Source organism: Schistocerca serialis, chromosome 7, assembly GCF_023864345.2.
Source record: "Schistocerca serialis cubense isolate TAMUIC-IGC-003099 chromosome 7, iqSchSeri2.2, whole genome shotgun sequence".
NCBI lineage: Eukaryota > Metazoa > Arthropoda > Insecta > Orthoptera > Acrididae > Schistocerca > Schistocerca serialis.
The window spans coordinates 410662089-410688948 of NC_064644.1; the positions used below are offsets into that span (position 1 = coordinate 410662089).

Below are 26860 nucleotides of genomic sequence, written 5' to 3' on the forward strand. Positions count from 1 at the left end.
AGGGACATGTTTACGATGACGACCGTGTTTACGAGTGTGGCTGTAGTTCACTGTTGTGGTTTGGTCTAGCTGTCGCAGTGTCCGCATGTAGCGCTTGCTGCTATTGTTATTCTGCATTCGTCTCCGCATGCAGACCAACTGTAGTACACCGTGTTACCAGACGTCTGTGACAGTATAGTGTTGTAGGAACTGTGATCATGGTGTATTCGAACTCTGAAAAGGCGTAGATGATACTCATCTATGGCGAGTGTCGACGAAATGCAGCTGAAGCCTGCAGGGTGTATGCAGAACGGTACCCGGACAGAGAGCATCCAACGTGCCGCACATTGCAAAACATCTACCGCCAACTGTATGCAACAGGTATGGTCGTAGCACGCGAACGGGTCTGTAACAGGCCCGTCACAGGAGAAGCAGGTGCAGTTGGTACGTTAGCTGCTGTTGCCATGAACCCACACATGAGTACACGGGGCATTGCGAGAGCCGGTGGACTGAGTCAAAGTAGTGTCACCGCTTTCACCCGTTTCATGTGTTGCTACATCAGCAATTACATGGTGATGACTTTAATCATCGAGTGCAATTCTGTCAATGGGCATTAACAGAGAATGCGTTGCAGCTCTACCTGTTTACCGATGAAGCGGATTTCACAAACCACGGGGCAGTGAATCTACGGAACATGCATTACTGGTCTGTGGACAATCCTCGCTGGCTCAGACAGGTAGACCGACAGCGACCGTGGACTGTAAATGTATGGTGCGGAATCATTGGCGACCACCTCATTGGTCCTCACTTCATTGCAGGGGCCCAAACAGCTGCAACATACATCGCATTTCTACAGAATGATCTGGCAACGTTGCTCGAAAATGTCCCACAGGAAACACGTCGATGTATGTGGTATCAGCATGATGGTGCACCTGCACATTCCGCAATTAACACTAGGCTGACCCTTGACAGGATGTTCGACGGGCGTTTCATAGGACGTGGAGGACGCATAAAGTGGCCAGCCCGTTCTCCTGATCTTACACCTGTGGACTTCTTTCTGTGGGGTACGTTAAAGGAGAATGTGTACCGTGATGTGCCTACAACCCCAGAGGATATGAAACAACGTATTGTGGCAGCCTGCGGCGACATTATACTAGATGTACTGCAGCATGTACGACATTCATTACACCAGAGATTGCAATTGTGTGCAGCAAATGATGGCCACCACATTGAACATCTATTGGCCTGACATGTCGGGACACACTCTATTCCACTCCGTAATTGAAAACGGAAACCACGTGTGTACGTGTACCTCACCCCTCATGGTAATGTACATGTGCGTCAGTGAAAAAGACCAATAAAAAGGTGTTAGCATGTGGACGTAATGTGCTGTTCCAGTCTCTTCTGTACCTAACGTCCATCACCGTTCCCTTTGGATCCCTACATAATTCGGTGCTCTCCGATACCCATGATCGAACAGCGGAGGAGTGGTACTCAAGCGTCAACTTTAGGTTACAATATCTCTGGATGTAATTAACATTTTACGATGCAACAAACGGCACTGATTACGTATTTGTTTATATGTTCAGATGCGCTAACAAAACTAACGGGGTTCCATTTAAAAAAACGTAGGTTTGTGTTAAAAAACATACTTCCGTGCATTTTTTTATGGTTTGTATTAAACAATTACACTAGCCCCTCTCCCCACGTTCGGTCTGTGGAATCGGTTTGCCACTGTTTGATGTGGTTTACGAAATATATCCAGCAGTAATGTTAGGTGACTCACCCTGTATATAATAGAGGGAAACATTCCACGCGGGAAAAATATCTAAAAACAAAGATGATGTGACTTACCAAACGAAAGCTCACTTCGAAAGAGAGAACCTAAAAGTAAACATAGAAAAAACTAATGTTATTCACTTTAAACCAAGTGGTCCAAACAAACAAAATACTGTGATTGATCAAATTCAACCAAAAGCCTGTACAGATTGTAAATTTTTAGGTTTATGCATAGGTGATTGACTTTCATGGAAGCAGCAAGTTGATTATGTCTGTAAAAAAATAACATCAAGTCTATATGTATTAAGAAGATTATTACCATATCTTAATTCTGAAACCCTAAGGACTGTATATTATGGATTAGTGCATCCTTTCTTGTCTTATGAAATAGTACTGTGGGGTGGGACATGCCAAACTAATATGAAAAGAGTTTTCATACTGCAGAAGCGAGCTTTGAGGATCAGAGCAAAAGTAAAACCAGGACGTTTTTGCAAACCCTTATTCATTAGACATAATATTCTCACAGTTTATGTCATGTATATACTAGATACTATAAGGCTAGTGAAAGAAGTCACCATGATCAAAAAAAGAAACATGGATATTCACAACTACAGAGCATGGCATAGAAAAGATTTTCATATGTTTAACAGAAGATTAACTTTTTCAGCGTAAAACCCCTATGTCAAAGGAGCTGTTTTTAATAATTTGTTACCAAATAAAGTTAAGATATTAATGGGGGATAGTTTTAAAAGGTAAATCAAGCAGTGGCTTATCCAAAAATGTCCTTACAACTTGAATTTGTCATGAATTAAAATGTAATCAGACATAAAGTAAGCTAAAAAAATTGTAGCTGTAGGAACTTTATACTTAGTTGAAAATGGACGTGCATGTAAAATTATGTCTTATGAGCAATAAATTGAATTGAATTGAATTGAAAAAGTATGACCAGAAAGGTTTCAGGATTCAAACCCATAGCAGTGGAAGTTCAAAAACATCACAAAATCTTTTTTTTTTTTTACATGTGAACTTTCATCATTTTTTGCTATAGGTACACTACTCTTCATAAGTAAGAGAGATTCTTCGATGAATTTTGCACAGCATACAAACTATACTTACAGGTGTATGAAACTCTAGAATTTATTTAATTTATGAAAAAAGGAGTGAGCTGTTACATTTTAAACTTCATGTTTAGAAAAAACTCAAATTTTATAGTTAATTGTCTCAATGTTTACCACAGTTCTTAATAGATTTGGAAAATTCTTTAGTTTCATACACCTGTAAGTATGGTTTGTATGCAGCCAATAGTAAGTGAAAAAAATGATGAAATTTCACATGTAAAAAAATTTATTTTGTACTTCCACTGCTATGAGTGTGAATCCTGACAAAGTTTTACAAATTTATTTGTAAAAGTATAGACAGGGGAAATTAAAATGTCCTGTGGTGCCTCTCCTGCTCCAAGTCGGTCCATTTTGTGTCCTACCCCCTTAAATTTCTTAGATATTTTACAATAATAAGAAGAGGATGACTCAGTTTGGTTATAAGGCTCCTGAACAAGGGAAGAAGAAAAAGATTGATAATAGTTTTGCTGCACATGGCGGTGAAGGGTGTTATAGCATTTTGATTAACACACATCTTATAAATGACAACTAAAGTCAGGCTTCATTTTTGATTAAACATTAGTTAGTTTACAGATATTTTGCAATTTATACAAAGTGATACACAAAAAAAGATCATACAACATGTTAAAGAAACTTCTGTATTGTCTATGGAATCAGGCACACTATTTGAAACAGTACTGTCAGTCATTTCTTCCAACAAGAGAGCAAAATATTACAAGAAAATATTTCTTGTTGTAGCTCATTAAATGTTTCAACGTAGGCCATATTTATTATTGGCAAAGCAAAGGAACAGAAACTCGTGCCAGATGAAAGAAGTGCGCATAATATCAACAAATTTACTTGCTGTCTTTTTTATTGAACTATCATGCAGAAATTATTTCTTTGGTTTAGGCACAACAAAAAGACAACTTACTTTTTAGCTTCTTCTGAAGCACACACACATTCACACAAGCACAACTCACGCACACACAACTACTGTGTCTGGTTTCTGTGGACAGACTGAGTCATATCTGCACCTGATGGGACAGGAATCTGATGGTGCGGGTAAAGTGGCCACATGAGGTGTAGATGGTAGTGATAACACATAGGAATGGGCGAAGGTATAGTGCTGCTTGTGGGGTGTGCAAGGACATTGTGGGGCCACGCTAGGTTTGCTAGGTGCAGTTGGATGGGAGGAGAAGTGGGGGGGGGGGGGGGGGGGGGCTTGTGGAAGAGGAGAGAAGGAAAACAATAAGTGGGTGCATTGGTGTAACAGAAAGCTGTGTTGTCCTGGAATGAGAGCAGGGAAGGGGGATAGTTAAGTGGAGGATGAGGCCAGGGGAACATAGGCTATGTTTCAGAGAGAGTTTCCCCCTGCACAATTCAGAAAAGCTAGTGATGACAGGAAGGATCTAGACAGCACAGGCTGTGAAGCACTCATTGAAGTGACACACATTATGTTGGGCAGCAGTTTCAGCAACAGCGTTGTACCAAACTTGTTCCAAAGGAGATCTCCCCTACTTTGTCTCTCCAGTCACTTACCACCTCCCACATACCAATCATCTGGACACAAAGGAGTATTCCTCTCATGACCCAGTAGTACCCAGCACAGGAGCAAGTGAATCACATTCTCCACCAGAGTTTTGGTTCCCTTTTGTTGTATCCTGAAACGAGGAATATTCTACCCATTATCCTTCCCACCCCTCCTACAGTGGTAGTCTGCCACCCACCAGACCTACGCAATATCCTTGGCCATCCCTACTTCCAACACCTTACCTCATTGTACAGCTGGACCACCCAGGCACTGAATATACTGTCTAACACAGTATTTCTCACTTCAGTGACTGCTTTACAGCCTGTGCCGTGTGGATCCTTCCTACCAACACTAGCTTTTCTGATTTCACTGGTAGGAATTTTCTCTGCAATATATCCTATATTTCTGAACCCCCCTGGCCTGAATCTTCACTAGTTTCTGTTCTCCACTTACCTATCTCCTTCCCTGCTCCCACTCTAGCACAACATAGCCTTCCATTTCACTGACATACCCACTAGTCCATTTCCCCTTCTCTGCCCTCCTCCTTCCCACCAACTAAACCTAGAGGCCCTACCTACCCCCACCATGTCCCTGCTCACTCCCCACAAGCAGAACTACACCTTCCCTCATCCCACTCTGCTGGGGGCCCTCATTCCTATCTCATGCTGCCTCCTTACCCCCATCGCTGGATTGCTGCTCCTATCAGGTGTACAGATATGTCTCAGTCCAGTCACAGTGACCAAAGACCATGGCCGTGTGTGTGACAGTTGTGACTGCATGTGTGTTTCTACTTCACAAGAAGGCCTTCTGGCCAAAGGATGAAACATAAGCAGTCATTTCATTGTGCCTTACTGCAACTGAACATCTCCTCTACTTAGAGAGTAACAATCTATCCTTTTCTGTTCTGGACTTTCCATTGTCTGTCAATACAGAAAAAGCAACAGACATCTCACAAACTCAATCCTGTTAGAAATTAAGAAGGAAAATTACTTGCTTGTCATATGCTGTGACCTTGTCAAGGCCAATGGTTGTCTAGATTACAAAATCATTATTAGATGGAGGGAGCATATCACAACAGAAAACAACTAAGAAATACTACCACAGGAATAACACTAAAATAAAAGTATGTAAATATTAACTTTGATGTTCTGCAAGGTTCTTTAATTGGCCCACTCCTGTTCTTGCTACATAAATGATTTGCCAAAGACATTCACATACTGTTATGTACGCTACTGGTACAAATATACTGACAATGAGCTCAAACATATCCATACCAGACACAGTAAACTGTGAAAAATGCTTACAGCTGACTCACAGCAAACAGGTTAACTCCTTTTATTACAAAAACTCATAGTTCATAGTTCCCAAGAAATACAAATTATTTACAGGTACAATAAACAGATATCAATGGGAACATACTGAATGTACCTCCCACTTATGTAGCTACTAGGCATCCATCCAAACAGTACTGCCTGACTATGATACTACAGCAGATCCTAACTTGACGAGCACCTTCCATAATGGAAAATTCGCACAATGAGCAAAACAAATTGTAAAACAATGACTCACTTAACGAGCAATGTTTCGCATAATGGGTGGTGGTGATTTAGTGTGATGTCACCAGCCATTCGGGTGCGGCGGGGGAATGTTTAACAACATGAACACCTTTCATTGTCGGCAGCGGCATATGAACAATGTCTTTAGTACATACCGCACACTAGGTTTGTGCTGTTTCTGCCACCATCTTAGTTCAGCTTATGATCACACATTTTTCTAAACTTGTGTCGCATATTTTAATACCCTTCGTAGAAATGTCCCCGAAGATACGGTCGCAAAAAGAATACCATAAGAGATGGAAAACGACCTTTGAAATAAAACATAAAATCATTGAAAAATGCGAACATAGTGTGAGCGTTGCTGATTTAGCACGCACCTACAATCAGTCTACATCAACTATTTGCACTGTCCCCAAGAACAAAGGCAAGATTAAGGAGATAGATGCTTTAAAAGGGGTGACAAGAGCATCCAAACAACAGTTTCGTATTCTGGATGATGTCGAAAGGTTCCTCCTCATATCGATAAATGAAAAGCAATTGTAAGGTGAAACTATTAACGAGAACATCATTTGTGAGAAGGTGAGAATGATTTTTGCCAACCTCAGGATCATCAGCTGCCAAAGAGGTGTTTAAGGGAAGTCGTGGGTGGTTTCAGAAGTTTAAGAGAACAAACAGCATCAACAGCTTTGAGAGGCATGGCAAAGCAGCCAGTTCTGATACAAAGGCAGAGGAGGACTTCATCAGCAACTTCACGATGCTCGTAGGTTCTGAGGGTAATCTGCCACAATAGGTTTTTAATTGCGACGGGATGGGTCTATTCTCGAACAAGATGCTGAAGTGTACCTTTATAACAGCGGAGGAGAATGCATTGCCTGGCCACAAGCCAATGGAAGACCATCTCACACTGCTATGCTGTGCCAATGCAAGCAGTGATTTGAAAATTAAATAGCTGCTTCACCATTCAGGAACCCCACAAGTGCTCAAGAAGCGCAAAGTCCAGAAGAATAGCTTAAATGTGATTTACAAGGCTTGGGTGACATGTGATCTTTTTTGTGATTGGATCAATGAAGTGTTTAACCCATCAGCGAAAAAATATTTGCTTGAGATGACTCTGCCACTCCATGTCTTGCTTGTTATGGACAACACTCCTGCCCATTCTCCAGGCCTACAAGACCACCTTCTTGAAGAATTTAAATTCAAGATCCAATTTCTGCCTCCCAACACTGCCCCGTTACTCCAACTTACTGACCAGCAGATTATTTCTAACTTTAAGCAGCTCTACACTGAAGCACTCTTCAAGCATTGCTTTGTGTTGACTGAAGCTACCAGTCTCACTCTACGAGAGTTTTGGAAATATCACTTCAACACTGTTGCCTGTGCCAAGATGACTGAAAAGACCTGGGCAGGAGTTACCAAGAGAACTCTCATTTCTGCTTGGAAGAAGCTTCAGCTAGAGTGAGTTGTCAAATGTGACTCTGAGGCATTTCAGTCAGAACCTGTCATCAGTGAGATTACTGTGTCTCTGGCCAAGAGCAAGGGATTAGAAGTGGATAAAAATGATATTGATGAGCTTGTGGAAGATCACAGCCAAGAAATGGCCACCAAAGAGCTTATGGAGTTGCAGTGTGTTTGACAGCAGGAAGTTGAGGAGAGGAGTTTTTCAGAGGAGGAAGAGGAGGAGGAGGCAGTAACAGCAATGCAGCAATCTTCTGGTGCAATAAGAGAAATGCTGAAAGCACAGGAATCAGTTGCATCGTACATTGAAAGATCATCACCCCCATAAAGTGATTGTTACATGTGCTACAAATTTATTTGACAATAATGTTGTGTTGCATTTTTGCCAGATGTCGAAGCATTGGCAGAAAGAAATAGGTACCAGTATAGTAAAAAAGAATTAGTTATGTGTTGTGAATAATAAAGTACATAATACTGGATGTATAATTTTCTTTGAATAAATGGCATGAATACAATAAAATTTTAGTACTTTTTCTGCATGGAATACATTATCATATTTTACATTAATTTATATGGGATAAATTGTTTCACTTAACAAGTGTTTCACACCACGAGTAAGATTCTGGAGTGAATTATGCTTGCTATGCGAGATTCGGCCGTATTACACTTGGCCTCCCATGACTTGACCGTTATTGGGAACACATGGTGACACTACAGTAAACAAGTACAGTGATGACTAAGGACAACACATCACACAGTGAATGATTTTAAGACAGCTGTGCATATACTACCAAGTGGTTCAGCATATCATCAAATATCACAATAAACTGATCGAAGCAACCTCACTCCCAGGTGCAATAATATTGTGGTCGACTAATGTAGTCATATGACATAATAATTTAGGACCATATAAATAAATCAAACAAGTATTTATTCTGTAGAAGTGTGCAGTAAGAACATTGTGTTAAATCGATATGTGACAACTGAACACAGTCTCCTCATGGACCTTAACATTCTTGTACTTGTGTGCCAATACATTTTTTGGTACATATATTAGGATTTTTATCTGTCAGTTTCCAGTTCTTTATCTTATGGCGATGTTTATTATCGCGAAAAATGCCAAGTTGCGATGTAGTTTGGAGTCCACATTAAGCTGTAGCACTCCCTGTAACTGGCTTGATCAGTCAGTTCAAACGCTGCAGTAAGGCACACCACACTTTATCACCTCCAACAGGGCCACGCCAAGTACAGCACTATTATGTTTGAACCAATATTCAAGTTGATGACAGTTTTACTTTCTTTATTTGTGGTGAAATGAGTATTTGTGAGTGAAGTCAGTATGACGTTGAAATTTTCAACCACAATTCTAGAAATAAAGTAATTTCACAATTATTATTTTTTTTTCATATTGTGGGGCCACAGTCATAATATATTTCTTTAAAGTCAGTACTGCCATTAGACTGTTGTTTATTTACAGAGTAGTATTTACACTTACACAATCATGATTTCGGCTTCAAAGTGCCATCTCCTACACAGTATATCTCTCATGATAATGGCACTTTGAAGATGAAATCATGATTGTGTAAGTGTAAACATAACACAGTAAATAAAAAACAGTCTAATGGCAGTACTGACTTTAAAGTACTTTCCTTATAGGCTGTGTATGTCAGCACAGAATTTTATATTTTGACACAGAAGTCTTTTAACAGGTTGCTGGCAGACAATAGACTGGAAAACCTCAGATCTGGAGTAAACAATCAGCTTATTAATATCTCTATTATTTGTAGCACTTGAACTTCACCAGTATAAAGGAAGATGACACTTCTACGTAAAGTTATGTAAGTGTTTAATCTGGAGTAACAGATAAAAACAGTGACATAGTAGTGTAAGATTAAGAGCAGCAGTTTTCTCAAAGTATGTCCTTTTCTGCTTTTAAAGTAATTCCCATAAATATTTTGCTTCCAGTGTTTGAGTCCAACTGTCCCATTCACGGACAAAAAGGGGAACGTGGTATATCCTGATTGTGGTCCTACAAGCATACCCAACACTTTAAAATCACCACACACCATCCAATTGTCAAGTGTAGTAAATAATATCTTCATGATGGCATATGTTTCCTTGAGGTGCACTGAATGGCCGGCCGCATACACGTTACCATTGTGCAGCAGAACTGCCTTCTTTAGATGAGTCAATAAAGAGTCTGCAGTCACCTGGCGCAATGTTGAACTGATCCATAAAACCTTGTACAATAATGCGGTATACTAACAAGACGTTTTGAGCAAAATACTGTGTAGATTAGATTAGATTAGATTAATACTAGTTCCATGGATCATGAATACGATATTTCGTAATGATGTGGAACGAGTCGAATTTTCCAATACATGACATAATTAGGTTAATTTAACAACATACTTAAGTTAATATAACAACTTTATTTTTTTTGTGTTTTTTTGTTTTCCTTTATTTTTTAATTTTTTTATTTTATTTTTTCTTAATTTATATCTAAAAATTCCTCTATGGAGTAGAAGGAGTTGTCATTCAGAAATTCTTTTAATTTCTTCTTAAATACTTGTTGGTTATCTGTCAGACTTTTGATACTATTTGGTAAGTGACCAAATACTTTAGTGCCAGTATAATTCACCCCTTTCTGTGCCAAAGTTAGATTTAATCTTGAATAGTGAAGATCATCCTTTCTCCTAGTATTGTAGTTATGCACACTGCTATTACTTTTGAATTGGGTTTGGTTGTTAATAACAAATTTCATAAGAGAGTATATATACTGAGAAGCTACTGTGAATATCCCTAGATCCTTAAATAAATGTCTGCAGGATGATCTTGGGTGGACTCCAGCTATTATTCTGATTACACGCTTTTGTGCAATAAATACTTTATTCCTCAGTGATGAATTACCCCAAAATATGATGCCATATGAAAGCAATGAGTGAAAATAGGCGTAGTAAGCTAATTTACTAAGATGTTTATGACCAAAATTTGCAATGACCCTTATTGCATAAGTAGCTGAACTCAAACGTTTCAGCAGATCATCAATGTGTTTCTTCCAATTTAATCTCTCATCAATGGACACACCTAAAAATTTGGAATATTCTACCTTAGCTATATGCTTCTGATTAAGGTCTATATTTATTAATGGCGTCATACCATTCACTGTACGGAACTGTATGTACTGTGTCTTATCAAAATTCAGTGAGAGCCCATTTACAAGGAACCACTTAGTAATTTTCTGAAAGACAGTATTGACAATTTCATCAGTTAATTCTTGTTTGTCAGGTGTGATTACTATACTTGTATCATCAGCAAAGAGAACTAACTTTGCCTCTTCATGAATATAGAATGGCAAGTCATTAATATATAATAAGAACAACAAAGGACCCAGGACTGACCCTTGTGGAACCCCATTCTTGATAGTTCCCCAGTTTGAGGAATGTGCTGATCTTTGCATGTTACGAGAACTACTTATTTCAACTTTCTGCACTCTTCCAGTTAGGTACGAATTAAACCATTTGTGCACTGTCCCACTCATGCCACAATACTTGAGCTTGTCTAGCAGAATTTCATGATTTACAAATTCAAAAGCCTTTGAGAGATCACAAAAAATCCCAATGGGTGGTGTTCGGTTATTCAGATCATTCAAACTTTGACTGGTGAAAGCATATATGGCATTTTCTGTTGAAAACCCTTTCTGGAAGCCAAACTGACATTTTGTTAGTACTTCATTTTTACAGATATGTGAAGCTACTCTTGAATACATTACTTTCTCAAAAATTTTGGATAAAGCTGTTAGAAGGGAGATTGGATGGCAATTGTTGACATAAGATCTATCCCCCTTTTTATGCAAAGGTATAACAATAGCATATTTCAGTCTATCAGGGAAAATGCCCTGTTCCAGAGAGCTATTACACAGGTGGCTGAGGATTTTACTTATCTGTTGAGAACAAGCTTTTAGTATTTTGCTGGAAATGCCATCAATTCCATGTGAGTTTTTGCTTTTAAGCAAGTTTATTATTTTCCTAATTTCAGAGGGAGAAGTGGGCGAGATTTCAATTGTATCAAATTGCATAGGTATGGCCTCTTCCATTAACAGCCTAGCATCTTCTAATGAACACCTGGATCCTACTATATTCACAACATTTAGAAAATGATTATTAAAAATATTTTCAACTTCTGACTTTTTGTTCGTAAAGTTTTCATTCAATTTGATGGTAATACTGTCTTCCTCTGCTCTTGGTTGACCTGTTTCTCTTTTAATAATATTCCAAATTGTTTTAATTTTATTACCAGAGTTGCTGATTTCAGACATGATACACATACTCCTGGATTTTTTAATAACTTTTCTTAATATAACACAGTAGTTTTTATAATTTTTGATAGTTTCTGGGTCACTACTCTTTCTTGCTGTCAGATACATTTCCCTTTTCCAGTTACAAGATATTTTTATACCTTTAGTAAGCCATGGTTTGTTACAAGGTTTCTTACGAGTATATTTAACTATTTTCTTGGGGAAGCAGTTTTCAAATGCATTTACAAAAATGTCATGAAATAAATTATATTTTAAACTGGCATCAGGTTCACAGTACACCTCATCCCAGTCTAACTGCTGTAGGCTTTCCCTGAAATTTGCAATTGTTAAATCGTTGACTGAACGTACTACTTTGGAGGACTGTTTAGTATTGCTGAATGGAGCTATGTCATATATTGTAACTAGCTGTGCACCATGATCAGAAAGACCATTCTCAACAGGCTGAGCATTTATCTGGTTAAACTTATCTTGGTCTATAAAGAAGTTATCTATCAGTGAGCTGCTATCCTTTACCACCCGAGTAGGAAAATCAATAACGGGTGTCAAATTGAAAGAACCAAGTAATACTTCAAGGTCATTTTTCCTATTACCCTCTTTCAGAGAATCTACATTGAAGTCCCCACAAATAATAATTTGCTTCCCCCTGTCTGACAGATAGCACAACAAGGAGTCCAATTTTTTCAGAATTAGATGAAAATTTCCTGATGGGGACCTATATCAAGTCCCTTTCTTTGTAAAATGTAACAGATGTTCCAGCTGCTAACAAAGGTCTTTCATATGGTCTTGATCCTAGGAGCTCTGCTTTATCCTCTATCAATACCGGATCATGACCTAAATCATTTAGATCCGGCTGAGTGAACAGAAGAGTCTCATCTATGCCTACTTCAGTCAGTATCATCTGTCTCTTACACAGTATCTCTGTCATCCGTATTTGATGCTGTGGAGTCCGTGGTACATGTATATCCACCAGGCCCAAGGAACAAGACGAAGTGCTGAGCGAATGTTGTTTGGATACTCAATAGTCTTCTTGTTGAAATGAGTAGTCTTACATGAGCAAACGTAGGAGCTGTTGGTACAATTCTGTTGCTCCTGCTAGATCATAGTGATGCCAAATTGTAATGACTTATTTCCTGCCATCCAGCTTCTACACACATGCCCTGTGGAGCCCATGCTTTATTGCTGTCATCTAGTTTCACTCTGAAATAGGCATGGTAGACCACAAATATAACAAAACGTGTTAGGAGAATTAACACAGCATCAGCTAGACATTGTACACTAACACTTACTTCCTTCCATAAACACAACACAGTGATGGACAGACAGCGCCATTTGCAATGTGACAGTTTGCTGTGTGTCACTAGAGTAGAAAGTGTTGAACAGTTGAAAGCTACACACCGCTTTTGAGCTCCATTATTGAAAATGTGCATGACTTGTGGGAAAACAATGGGTGATATGATATTTTGAGTATCATTTTAGAATTCAGGAGGTCAAAATGCGCAAAGAATGCCTACATTTAAAAAAATGATTTTTGTGATCTTGCAGTTTGTTGCATTGTGTTATTGTAGTGAAGGTGAATGTGAAGTCAACACCCTCCACAGTTGAAACCCTCTGCAGATGATGGAGAAACTGAAATCATGTGTAATGAGAGAAACGAAATTACTCAGACAGTCAAAGGAAATGAAAATTTAAATGCGATGGGTGAATGGAATTTGATAGTAGGAAAAGAAAGAGCAGGAAGAAATGTAGAACATGGACTGGGGGAAAGGAATGAAAAATGGCACTGCCAGAACATTTGGTTTAAGAACTATGAGAGAAGGTTGTGTATGTGGAAGAAACTTGGATATATTAGAAGGTTTCAGATTCATTATATAATAGTAAAGACACAAATTTTGAGACTGGGCTTTAAACTGTAAAACATTTCCAGAGGCAGATGGGGACTCTGACTGCAATGTATTAGTTATGAACTATAGGTTACAACTAAATGTATTGCAAAAATATATCAATTTACAGAGATGGGAGCTGAATGAACTGAAAGAACCAGAGCTTCTTGAGAGCTGATGAGGGAACAGTAGCAATGTTGGACTGTAAGAGGGGAATGAAATTCAATAGAAGATGAATGAATAGCTTTGAGAGATCAAATAATGAAGGCAGTCAGGAGCATGTGGAAAATGGCTACGCAGAAATGGCTGGTGAACAAATGCAAGGCTGTAGAAATGCACATGGCTAGGGGAAAGATAGATGGTGCCAATAAGAAAATTAAGAGAGCTTTGGAGAAAAGAAAGTGTTATGCAAAAAAAGAAAAGAAGACAGAAATACATAGAAGGGTTATATAAGGGAAACAAATTTGATGGCAATCTTATGGAAAGAGAAAAGGAAGTAGGTGAAGATGAGATGGGAGATATGATACTGTAAAAAAATTGTGACAGAGCATTGAAAGACCTAAGGGGAAAGAAGGTCCTCAGAATTGTTGAGATCTTTGGGAGAGCCAGTATTGAAAAAACCTCTTTCACCTGCTATGTAAGGTATATGAATAGGCAAAATAGCGTCAGACTTCACGAAGAGTGTAATACTACGAGTTCCAAAGAAGACAAATGATAATAGATGTGACTGCTACTGAACCACCAGTTTGACAAGTCCTGGTTCCAAAATACTAATGTGATTTATTTACATAAGAACACAACTTGTACAGAAACCACAGTGCAGTTATTTGAGACAAAGGAAGCTGTCACCAAGAACGTGGTGGGTCAGGGTTGTAGCCTATTTTCCACGTTAGTCAATCTGCAATCAGTAAAGGAACCCAAGGAGAAATTTGGAATGTGAATTATATCAGAAGAAAGATTTATATTCATATTAAAATTGTTATCTCCTGTATCTGACAACAGATTGTAGCTACCTAATATTCTTTATTTGAATTGATAGTTTTTAGCATGGCTGGATTCTGATCAAGCTGTGAGACACATCCAGTTGCAGTTTGGGACTGGAGAGGGCTACTATTTTTTTTTCTTTTTTATTTTCATTTCCAGGTATGGAGCTGAATTGGGAGAAGCCATTTTTGTTATTCCCTGGTGTGTTCAAGTAGAAATTATGTTTCATGGGTGAGTCTTCTCCTTCCTGGGACAATGTCATTTCTTAGTGCAACGAATTTAGAGATGAAATAAATATTCTTGGGTGTCCAGTATAGCTACTAGCAAGGTTAATGCATTTTGTGTCTGGAGAATTACTCCACCTGAAAGCATATTGAGTGTATCCTTAGAAGTGTATCTCTCAATTTCTTTGAGCCAAGTCCTCATTATCGAATGATGCTCACGCTGTACAACTGATAATCAAAATACTCCGTATTTTGAGTTCTCTCAGCAGATGCTTCATAGATTGCCATTTCAACAATTACAATCAAAATCTAGTTCTCCGGTATTTCTGTCTTTGCACAAAAGTGAAGGGACACAATTCACAGAAATTACTTTGTGTCCTCAGGTGTGACTGCCACTCCCTTTTCTGGGAGAAGTATCATAGAGATAACGGTACTAAAATCTTTGAAATGTTGCAACAAGATGACACTTTAAATCTTCTGAACAGTCATTGTACAAAAGCTTAACAATAGACTGCCTGTTCTGACTTGACCTGTTGTTGTCATGAGTAAAAGAACATTTACTTGAGTAGCATAGAAAAAATTGCCAAATTTAGTACTACGAACGTCAGCAACAGTGTTGCCTCAAAAGTCGCTGCATGCTGTCATGATGTAACTGAACAAATGGCATCATCGCAAACAATCAATGTGTGAACTACGGAACATTGCATGCTACTGAATGACTAAGTTACTGCAGCAATGCTTATACATCAGGCTGACCTCAAGTGCTCACATTTGTGCAACAAGATTGAATAGAGTCATTTGTAATTGGTAGATCATAGTGTAATCCAATAAGCTCAACTTCTTGTTCTGCAAATAGGCAAGTCTTATCATATGGCAAGAAACAGTGGAGAATGAACGCATCAGAATTGCTGGTGACAGGACCAGTATGTGATTGAAATACTACAACATAGAGGCAATCTTATACCATTCTTCGTTCCCTTAGTCTGTGATAAAGTCAATTTTGCAGTGTGTACAATCTCAGTGGCTCATCTACAATGGATAGTATAAAGGGCAGTGTAAGATGTCTAAAAGAAAATGTCCAACAATTCTTGTAAGGACACAAATTATTTATTGTAATTGAACTTATTGACAAAGCCCATTGAATAAGAAAATACTGAACGGCTAATAAAGATTCTTATTTTTTCAGAACTGTCATTCCATTGAAAGCAACCGAGCAACTACATGTCAAACTTCACTGTGGCTGTTCTGTGAATTACTGAGAGACAGCCTGCCCCCTCCGTCAGCTACAGAGTGTAATTTCAACAGCTTCATTCCACATTTATTACTATTTGCCAGCAAAAAGTGCTCATCTACCTGTTGTTCATGCTGAAAACTGGGGCTACACTGTAAATTAAATAGCAGTGTAAATAATGTATTTTGACTGTGCAGAGCAATGCATTAATAGATCATGTTTGCTATTTCTACCAGATCAGGGGCTTAAGATAATGCACATGTAGCACAGTGTATTCTGTTCATTCTGACACACAACTAATCAGTACTATATGCTGACCATCCAGTTCTGATTTTGCTCTCACAAACATGAATAATAATTGTTGAAGAGCAATGTATGGAACCTGTTTTAAAATACTGATTGTCTATTAGAAGGATGGACTAAAAATCAGTGATAAGTGATGCACAATGTAGTAACAATAATGAAGAACTGATTATCTTACAACGAAAACTGTATGAGTGTTGCTTTACATTAATTTTAAGACCACAATTCTTGTTGGGTGTGATCTCTTGAAAAAAGTGTGTGTTTCTCAGCTTTAAGTAAGAATGTTATTGCTGGCATAAGTAATGGCTCCATTGATTTGTAAATCTTCTGGGAGTTTTTTTTAGAAGGTGGCAAGGACTGAAAAAAATAAAGAACAAAAAACTGAAGTTCATTAATCCTATTTCACAGCCATCAGTTCATAAAATACAAAGAAATAATATAAATTTTTTATCCATATTCTGATGAACCTTTTCATCCTATAATTAACATTTATCTACATTTTGTACTATCTCACTGTCATTAAGGCAATCAATCAATAACCAAAAAACATAGTACTAAGATATAACATTTTCCTGGTAATATATGATTGCACACATATTAATTACAGAATACCATGCATTATTAATGTGGAAAAGGGTCAAAAGGCTAACCTTAAGACTATGCCACATCAGCAGCACACAATCAAAATAAACCAAGGGGCTAAGCTGCAATTATAACAACAAAAGCTTCTTGCCATAAAAGTCTTCAATTTACACAACAGGGCAGACATTCAAGGTGGATGTGGAATTTCAGAATTCAAAAATCATTAGTCCAGTCATATACGTGTTACACAGTTTTTTAATTCTCTTCAATTTTTTATACGCAATAAAGGAGTTGAGAATCTTCCTGACTCAAACCCAGCTCTTTGTTTATTATGGGCAAAGTAAGCAGAACTTCTTCGAAGCTTGGAAAGTATACAAGAAGTGCTGACTAAATTGAGCCTAAATAAAAAGGCAGTGAGTTCTGCCTGAATAAAATGATTGGTAAGAGCATTATCCACAAAAGCCAGGGGTCTGCAATCTAGTTTCTGTTTGACATGCAGTTGTATGTAACAGGAAGTTTCACAAATCTCACGCTCTGGTGCAGACTGGAAGATTAATTTTGGAAACACAGGAGATGTTTACTGAATATTTTACAGAAATTATAAATCACACCAGACCATCGCAAAACAAATGGATTTCATATTATTGTGCACAGTGAAAAGCAAGTGGTATTACATAATTTTATGGTTGTAAAAGAAATCCTACTCACAAGTAACAATTCTACAGAAAATTATCAGTGTCCACAGTTTTTAGAATCTTTTACCACATTTTATGAGTTATTTTAACCCTGTCATCAATCTGAAAAATAATAAATCAACTATTAGGTACAAAAATAAAATATGTGAAATGTGATCCAAACAGGTATCCTATTGTAATTATTTTCCATTCAAAATTAATTGCAATACTGTCATGCTGCACTATGAAATTCATTTTGTTTATCATTCAGTCCTAATAAAGTGAATGTATACCTCTTACCTGTAATGTCAGTAATATGTTCATCACAAAAAGGAGGGAGATAGGTTGACTGTAATGGAGGGCAGGGAGAACAAAAGCAAACAGTTTGTGCAGATTAACATATGGAGGCACTGTAAATCAACTGAGGCAGCTACATACCAAAAAAATTCTTCCACTTGTCATTTTTTCTGACGCCTGGCAAAAGTTTCATATATTACTCTGAAAACAAAGTGTAAGATACCAAGTTTTTTTTCATTTAGGTAATAAACTACAACTGTGTTTAAAAAATATTTTATCTTCTAACACCTGTATCACAGGTGCAGAATGCCGAAATGGAGTTTTTCACAACATTTCAAATGTATTCACAATATATTTACACAAAAGTAATGAAAATAAGGAGGTAATTAAAACTCTCTAGTTTTTGGCTGCCAAATGCAGCCATATTAAAAATGATAAAATTCGTGATCTGTCCGTGTATGACAAAATTACTATACATTTCAACAGTTGTCCGATACGAAACATTAATACAAAGATAATTTTTGATTCATCACAAATATCACAAATACAAAAATTTCACAATAATGACAAGGTGGAAAATGTACTGTACAATTTGAACAAGAAAAATTTCACTGTAATTTTTCCTCTTACTAAGTTAATATTTACAATAATTACACTGTAATAAATAGAGCTACAAGTTTCACACGGCAAAGAAATTAACAAAGTAGTAAGATCATATAAATGCAAGGTATGATCTGAATAACTTCATTTTATACAATTCTCTTATCTCACTTGCTATGAGTTCATAAGGAAATATCCAACAACTAACACAGTGCAGATAAGTGACAGTTTTAACAGGGAAGGCACACAAGTTGCACTGATTTTTTTATGATGATGCCCTCTCATTTTTATTCACATCTCAGTGGAATGCACGATTCTCTTGTGTAACTCCTCTGTCTTAATGTTACATGCATCTTTATCACAATTTAAGTTTCTCTTACGACGTTTACTTCTATTTATTCCAAATAAAGATAGAATTCTGCACATATACATGTACATATGTAGCCTTGGAACCAGTCACAGTTTGTGAGGTTTTATCTGGAAACATACTGACAAGGTAACGCTTACTGACAGCATGTTTAATTTTTCTTCATAAAATGCTAGACAGTATAGTCTTGAATTATCTCATTTCCATAAGATTATTAGCTCTTACCTGTCAGCAATGTTTAATAAATATAAACTACATCGTGGAGAAATTCTTTATAGCAGCAGCAAAAATCAGGATCTAGCACGCTAGTAAAAACTACTGCATTCTTATTTACTGCTTTGCAGTCCATGCGAACTGCACCCGTATAATAACATTGTTAAAAAAAATATTTGCAATTTCTTCAGAAGCTCAAGTTCTGAATTTAAAATGGTGCTACTTTTATTAAAGCTTGCCAAATGCTATTCCACATTCTGTCAATCAAGGCACTTGTAATGATTATTTATCTAAAGGGAATAGCTGCATGCAAATTGTGACTGTTCACATACATGTTTCAAACTTACAGCTTATATTGTTTCCGTGATGAAATGTTTTCAGTCAAAATTAACAGCACACTGAACAGCATCGTACTCCAGACAATGAAATGAGCCACTCTAAGAAGAGTGCTTGACAATGTAAATATATACAATAAACCACTCTTCATAAAATATAGTCTATGTTCACCTAGTAGAACAACACTACAAGGTGCAGGAATGAATGTGTCCTCTGGAGTGGCAATATTTTCATGCCAACGTTCTGCCGTCATAAATTGTAACTATAAAATCTGTTAACACTCTGAACACCAAATCCAGTTTTTCACTCGCACGTTACACATAAACAAGGGTCAATGTTGTTGCCGTCTGGGTCCAAAACAACACTAAGACATGAGGGTTTTCACTGACACACGAAATGGTCAGTTCATTTATTTACAAAAGTATGTTACTGTACACACGATCAAGTTTACCCTGCAAAACAACTCGGAGAGGAAGAGCACCATAAATCTATGCCCATCAAGAGAATATGAAGTCATAACAATACGCCCTTCTTTGACAACACCAACTTTATGGTTTGGCCACCAATTTGTCAGTCATACAGAAGGGCACCATTGAGGTTCTGTCACCAGCTCCAAACACTTTGTTCACCATAACTGTGCGGTCAGTCACTGTCCGAGCCTACTGGGTTAGTCTTTTTCCTCTTTTTCGCTTGCTTTGGCTTCACCACCTCCTCTTCCTTTATAAATAAAACAAAACAAAAATCAATGCATGCATTAAACACATTTAGTGAAGAAATTATGTTTTATTCTACAAAGCTTATTTACATTACCAGGAAATTGTTAATAAATGTGCTATTGCAGAAATTGTTTCATTCATTACTTGATACACAATTAACTAGATCATATGTCAGTCTACAGCAAATGAACCTGTCTTCTATATCTGGCAGGTCATCATTTATGTCATATTCTCTTGTTTCTTCTATTTTCTCACTCTTAATCAAGAACACTGAAACACAAAAATTTTCCTTCCCATTCTATCTAAACATTTCCTGCATCTCCTCCATATTCAGTTACAAACAATGACTTTTCGATGATCCTAGTTAGGCAGTCATAGTTTCTATATTATGAACCTTTATATGTTTGCAGGCCTTATGCTCTATACTCTACTGGTCTTAATTATTTCTGTTACTTTGCTATACAGAAACACAAGTAGTATGAAGCTATATTACGATTATTCTGATAACATTCAGTTTATTGATCTTTAATTTAAAAAAATTTAATTCTTGGAATAGAGAGACAGCCTATTCAGTACCCCTGAATGTTAAAAAAAATGGTTCAAATGGCTCTGAGCACTATGGAACTTAACATCTATGGTCATCAGTCCCCTAGAACTTAGAACTACTTAAACCCAACTAACCTAAGGACAGCACACAACACTCAGTAATCACGAGGCAGAGAAAATCCCTGACCCCGCCGGGAATCGAACCCGGGAATCCGGGCATGGGAAGCGAGAACGCTACCGCACGACCACGAGCTGCGGACCTCAATGTTAAATTCAGTTCACTTTTAGCCTCAGCCAACCTCCATCCCCCCTCCCCGCTTTTCCAGTCCAGGCCTTTTGTGATACCTTCTTTACTTTTATTTATACTAGCCACCATAACACCCTCCCCCCCCCCCCCCCCAAAGTTCTTATTTGCGTAAGCTTCTACTCTCGACTTTTATCCCTTTTCCTGTGTAGTCTCATAGAAGATTTTCAGTTTTATTGCGCCATTCTGCTCCTAAATTGCTACACTCTTGCTTATAATGAAATCTTTTAGTCAATGAATATCATAAACTATTCTGGAATGAATATTACAGTTTTTGCGCCATTAACTGACCTATATATACCACCATTCCACACCTTCTTGGTATATTTCAACCCAAAGTGCATCTAGTTTAAAGTTATGTGTTAACAAAGACATTATGAAACAAGTTGTCTCATGTTTTACACATGGAATACCAATACCTATCTAACATACTGACAAAGGCTGATTTCTAACCAAGAGAATTTTGTATGAAAGCAATTAAATTATTTAATCTGCAGGTGTGCTTAGAATATTCCCTGCAGAGGTTTCAGTATTCTCCTTTTGTATTTTGTAGGCATGTTACATAATGCCTGTCCTCCTCCAGCTGAGATTTTTGAATGTACTGACAGTGTGTCAGATTATAGCACAAGTGGCTTCAGTTCTCAGTAAAAGGTTGGTTGCAGTAGTAGCAGTCCTACCTGTGGCTCTGCAAGAGTGACAGGCAATCGCAAAAAAAGAGGAGACACTTTACAAATGAGTAAACAAGTGTGTTACATAACTTGGCAAAGCAAGCTGTACTCCTGGCCATGTCAGGAACTAACTTGGTCACATTACTAGGCACAGCCACAGTCTGGTTCAAAGAAGTATCTCATAGCCCAAGTACAGACTGCGAGCTCAGGAAATGCCTTCATGAGCAGCTACAACACGCTTGCTGTTAGCATCATAAATTCACTGATAATGTGATGGAAGCAAGAGTGACAGCATAGAAGGAAAAAGTGACAGAATGTGCACTCAAATGGAGTAAGTCAATGGTGTGGAAATTACATTAGGAAGGACATGACACTGAGCATAATGGAATTCAGGTATCTAGAAACGAAGTCCACATAATAAATATTCCACTGACAATATGTTTAACTGTGTTATTAGACAGCAGTTTCTGTATATTATCAACAGTGCGAAAAGGAAAGCCACCTTTGAGAATAATTCATGGCCAACAATTCGAAGTCAACAAGGAAACTCTGAAAAACAAAATTTTCGAATCTATGGGACTGGGTTTTAAAGACGTTACAATAAACAAGTCTTCATGGGTGAGCAATATGACATACTTTCCTAAAAGCATATAACATTAGATTTTTATACAAAATGAACCATCATAGTTGAAGAGGTCAGAGGTGTATATGTGTAGCGACAGTTCTACACTAGTACAAATATTAAAATGTACACTATTAATATTTTCCATCTCATTTTTCTTAGGCATGGAAATAATACACATGTAGAAAAAGGGTTAGCAAACTTCCTAGATGAAAACAAACAAGAAAAAATGATATGGGTATTATCCAGATTGTAGGATAAAGTACTTCTAATTAGTGAAAGTAGATCTAAAAATTGTCTTCCAACATAATATATAAAATATATTTCAGAAAACATATATTTTCTGCTTACTTACCTAAATACAGTAGCAAATAGATATTTTTAGTATCTCAATAGAAATAAAGGCCATTATACTACGAGGGCACCCAGAAAATAATGCCACACATTTTTCCCTCAGCACACAACAATTTTGTTAAAGTGAGACATTACGTATGAATTCTTTGAAGCTTCCTTAGGGTGAAAGCAAAATTTCCAGTTCCTCTGACAAACACTGTAGCTGCAGCAATGACACTGGTTCAAGATGTACACGCAGTATGACATCATTGAATTTCTCACTGCACACAAAGAAACTGTTGCGAATATTCAGGAACATTTGTTTTAAGTCTGTGGAGCATCTGCAGTCGAGAGCAGTACAGTGAGTCATTCGATACAGGGGGGTGAGGCCATCAGAAGGCAGTTTGCCAGAGTCCCCTGATTCACAGCAACCAGAGAGACCGTCCACAGCTGTCATGCCAGACACATAACAGACCAACATGCTGATGATCTCATTCTCAAGGATCACTGCATCACGTCTTGGCATTGGGTGGTGCTGCTGCTGCTGCTGCTGATCAGCAAATTCTCGGATACTCAAAGGTTTGTGCACGATGAGTTACATGCTGTCTTGTGCAACACAAAACTCGGAGAAAAAACATTTGCTCCGAGTTGTTGCAACATTTTGATGCTGAGAGGAGGCTTTCTTGCTCCAGACTGTGATGGGTGATGAAACCTGGGTTTACCATTTTCAGTGCAAAAGAAAACTCAAAGCTTCTGTCAGTAAGACTGTGTTTTGGGACTGTGAGGATGTGATTCTCATTGATATGATGCCACAAAGGCAGTACCAACAGTGCAGAAGCATATGTGAACACATTAATCACACTAAATGTTTATACTGACTTCAGTGCCATAACCACCCTGTGAATGTTTCAGTTCAACACAATTATGCTTGGCCTCACACAAGTTTGAGGACTTCTGAACATATCGCGAAATACTGTTGGACTGTGTTATACAGCCCACCCTACAGCTCTGACCTAACTGCCTCACACTTCCACTTTTCATACCATTAAAAGATAGCATTTGCACAAGACTTTTTGAGGGTGACAAGGACATGATTTGTGCAGTGAAGAAGTGGCTTCGTGACCAGAACAATGACTGGTACCAACGGGATGTACGTTTCCTTTTGTCTTTCTGGAAGATAGTCATAGATCTGGAAGGAGATTACATGGAAAAATTGGGTGGGTAGATAAAACAACATTATTTCAAGTGTGTAATATATAATTGTATAACAAAAAAATGTCAGACATTATTTCCTGGGTGACCCTAATATAATGAAGACAGAAAAATGTACTACACTTTCAGGCCATTAGTAAGTTAAAAAATTTCACATGGAAGTTCAAACAATGGAAACTGCAGGTTGGAATACCAACAACATAAGGAAAAGACAGATTGTTACTCACTGTAAAGATGACACATTGAGTTGTAGACAGGCACAACAAAAAGACAGTTACACATCATCTTTCAGACAAAGCCTTCTTCAAAAAGGAAACACACACACGTTCATTCACACAAGCAAGTACATCTCACACACACGACTGCCATCTACAGGAGCTTGGACCCGTTCAAGCTGCTGCAGATGGCAGTCATGTACGTGTGAGATGTTCTTGTATATATATATATATATATATATATATATATATATATATATATATATATATATATATATATATATATATGTCTAAAAAGAAAGATGATGAAACTTACCAAACAAAAGCGCTGGCAGGTCGATAGACACACAAACAAGCACAAACATACACACAAAATTCTAGCTTTCGCAACCAATGGTTGCCTCGTCAGGAAAGAGGGAAGGAGAAGGAAAGACAAAAGGATATGGGTTTTAAGGGAGAGGGTAAGGAGTCATTCCAATCCCGGGAGCGGAAAGACTTACCTTAGGGGGAAAAAAGGACAGGTATACACTCGCGCACACACACACATATCCATCCACACATACACAGACACAAGCAGACATTTGTTGGCCTTTAAATATGTCTGCTTGTGTCTGTATGTGTGGATGGATATGTGCGTGTGTGCGAGTGTATACCTGTCCTTTTTTCCCCCTAAGGTAAGTCTTTCCGCTCCCGGGATTGGAATGACTCCTTACCCTCTCCCTTAAAACCCACTTCCTTTCGTCTTCCCCTCTCCTTCCCTCTTTCCTGATGAGGCAACAGTTTGTTGCGAAAGCTTGAATTTTGTGTGTATGTTTGTGTTTGTTTGTGTGTCTATCGACCTGCCAGCGCTTTTGTTCGGTAAGTCACCTCATCTTTGTTTATATATATATATATATATATATCTGTGTGTGTAGCAGACTATCTTTTCCTTATACTGTCATATGGACATTCATCTCCCACCACCATGGTGAGAACTTTAAGAGCAGTGTACCGGGACAACTACATTAACCACAGTATTCTATGAAAAACATGCTGACAAGATCAGTTCCAACTCCAATTATGTGAGCACAGTTGTCTAGATTCACACATTAAAAAACTTTAAAATGTACAAGGTTTGACCACTTTCTTACCTCACTAGAATCTTCTGAGGAATCAGATGGTCGAGTTGCTTGCCTCCCTTTCCCTCTTGGTTTACGACCACCCCCTCCCCCACCTCCTCTCCGACCCCGGGGTTCCAGTTCCTCTACTTCAGCAAGGGCAAAGAGGTCAGAGAAACGTTTCCTCTGTGGATCACTGCACTGGGACTGTGCCTGCAATTAGAATATAGCACTGTAGTGTTAAAACTTCAACTGCATAAATAACTAAAACAACTATTGGATTATACGCTGCTCTAAATTTCTGAATACAAATTACACTACAGAAAATTTGTATTTCTTTTTGTTAAATGTGCTAATCATTTGGTAAGATTGAATGCAACACAAACAATAAACACAGTTTACTTGGTATCATCCATGTCAGATATGAGGTGGTGGTTGTTAAAATCAATCTTAAAATGTGTGTTCAACAACCTTTCAAAATGCAAAAGCACTAAAATTGACGCACTTCAAAAGAGGAAGCCTCTATCATCAGAATTATTTTGCAAGAATCCTATGAAAGCAATAAGGATAAAGATTTATCACTTTTATTGGATACCAGTGGAATAATTCTGACAATGGTGGCTAGCCCCTTTGAAATACATCAATTTTGGTGCTTTTACATTGTGAAAGCTGGTTGAGCCTACATTTTAAAATTAACACCATTTATTCTTAATCATAATAATCATAATAAATAATATTAACTACACACCACTGGAAAATGTTCATTTCATTGTATTTTAAGTAGAGCTGATGAAGTTGATGATGAAACCAAACCCAGAACTTCATACATGATGGTGAAAAATTATCTGAAATATTTATACAATGGTCATGGATACAGATAACACCGGAGTTAATAAGTGTCTTCCCACAATCTTCAATGTTGTAGTAATGTTTGTCTCCCTATCTTGGGAAACAGCAGTGTCTTATAACTGAGCCCTGTTCACTCCCCAAGCTGTATATGAAGTGTTACTTTTGAGCAAAAATGTTTAGAAAGCAGAATTTCAGTAATGCTGAACTGCAAAGTGGTTTCATGTTTATCGGTTGTGCAACCAATCTATAAGGGGCAGTCAAATGAAAACTGAACACCCATCACAATGGGCCATGGAATGGTTCCATTCACATGTAATCACCACATGTGTAACGACATCCACAACCTCATCCACTCTCGCACTTTCTTGTCCAAGTGAAACTGACGTCCACTCATGTCTTTCTTCAGCTCGCCAAAAGTATGAAAAACATATGATGGAAAACACAGAATATATGCAGGATGTTGCTGTGTTTTCCAATCAAATCTCTAAATTATAGCCTTCATCTGATTGGCAGTGTGGGAGGACGGGCATTATTGTGCAACAGAAATGGTTCCATCTGACACCATTCCTTGGTGTTTTGACAGTGCACTGACAATGGTTTCACGCTCAAGGAACTCAACAGCTGAGGACCCCTGCAGTCAAAGAAGAAAGTTATCAGGGTCTTACTGGAACTTGTGTGAATAGCTTTGGATTTGTTTGGTGGGTGAGATGTTTCCACTGCTGGCTTTGCTGTTTGCCCTTAGGCTGTTGGAATGCTGTTGGATGGAATCATCCTGTTGCATGATAATGCCCACTCCCACACTGCCCATTAGGCAAAGGCTAGAGATGAGGGATTTGGTTGGGGATCACTTCAACATCTTCCATACAGCCAGGATCTTTCACTGTGTGTT

The 26860-nt window shown here is 37.9% G+C and overlaps 1 protein-coding gene across 2 annotated transcripts in view; it reads right to left on the bottom strand.

Moving 5' to 3' along the window:
- Window positions 1-16822: 16822 nt before the first annotated feature.
- The window catches only part of LOC126412340 (integrator complex subunit 3), a 72104-nt gene continuing 62066 nt past the window's right edge, over window positions 16823-26860 (bottom strand). For both annotated transcript variants that reach the window (XM_050081888.1, XM_050081887.1), the window contains exons 15-16: window positions 25156-25335; window positions 16823-20126 (exon numbers count right to left, since the gene is read on the bottom strand). In XM_050081888.1, coding sequence (XP_049937845.1) covers window positions 20052-20126; window positions 25156-25335 — 255 coding nt within the window. In that variant the 3' untranslated portion in view covers window positions 16823-20051. The remainder of the gene's footprint in view (window positions 20127-25155; window positions 25336-26860) is intronic.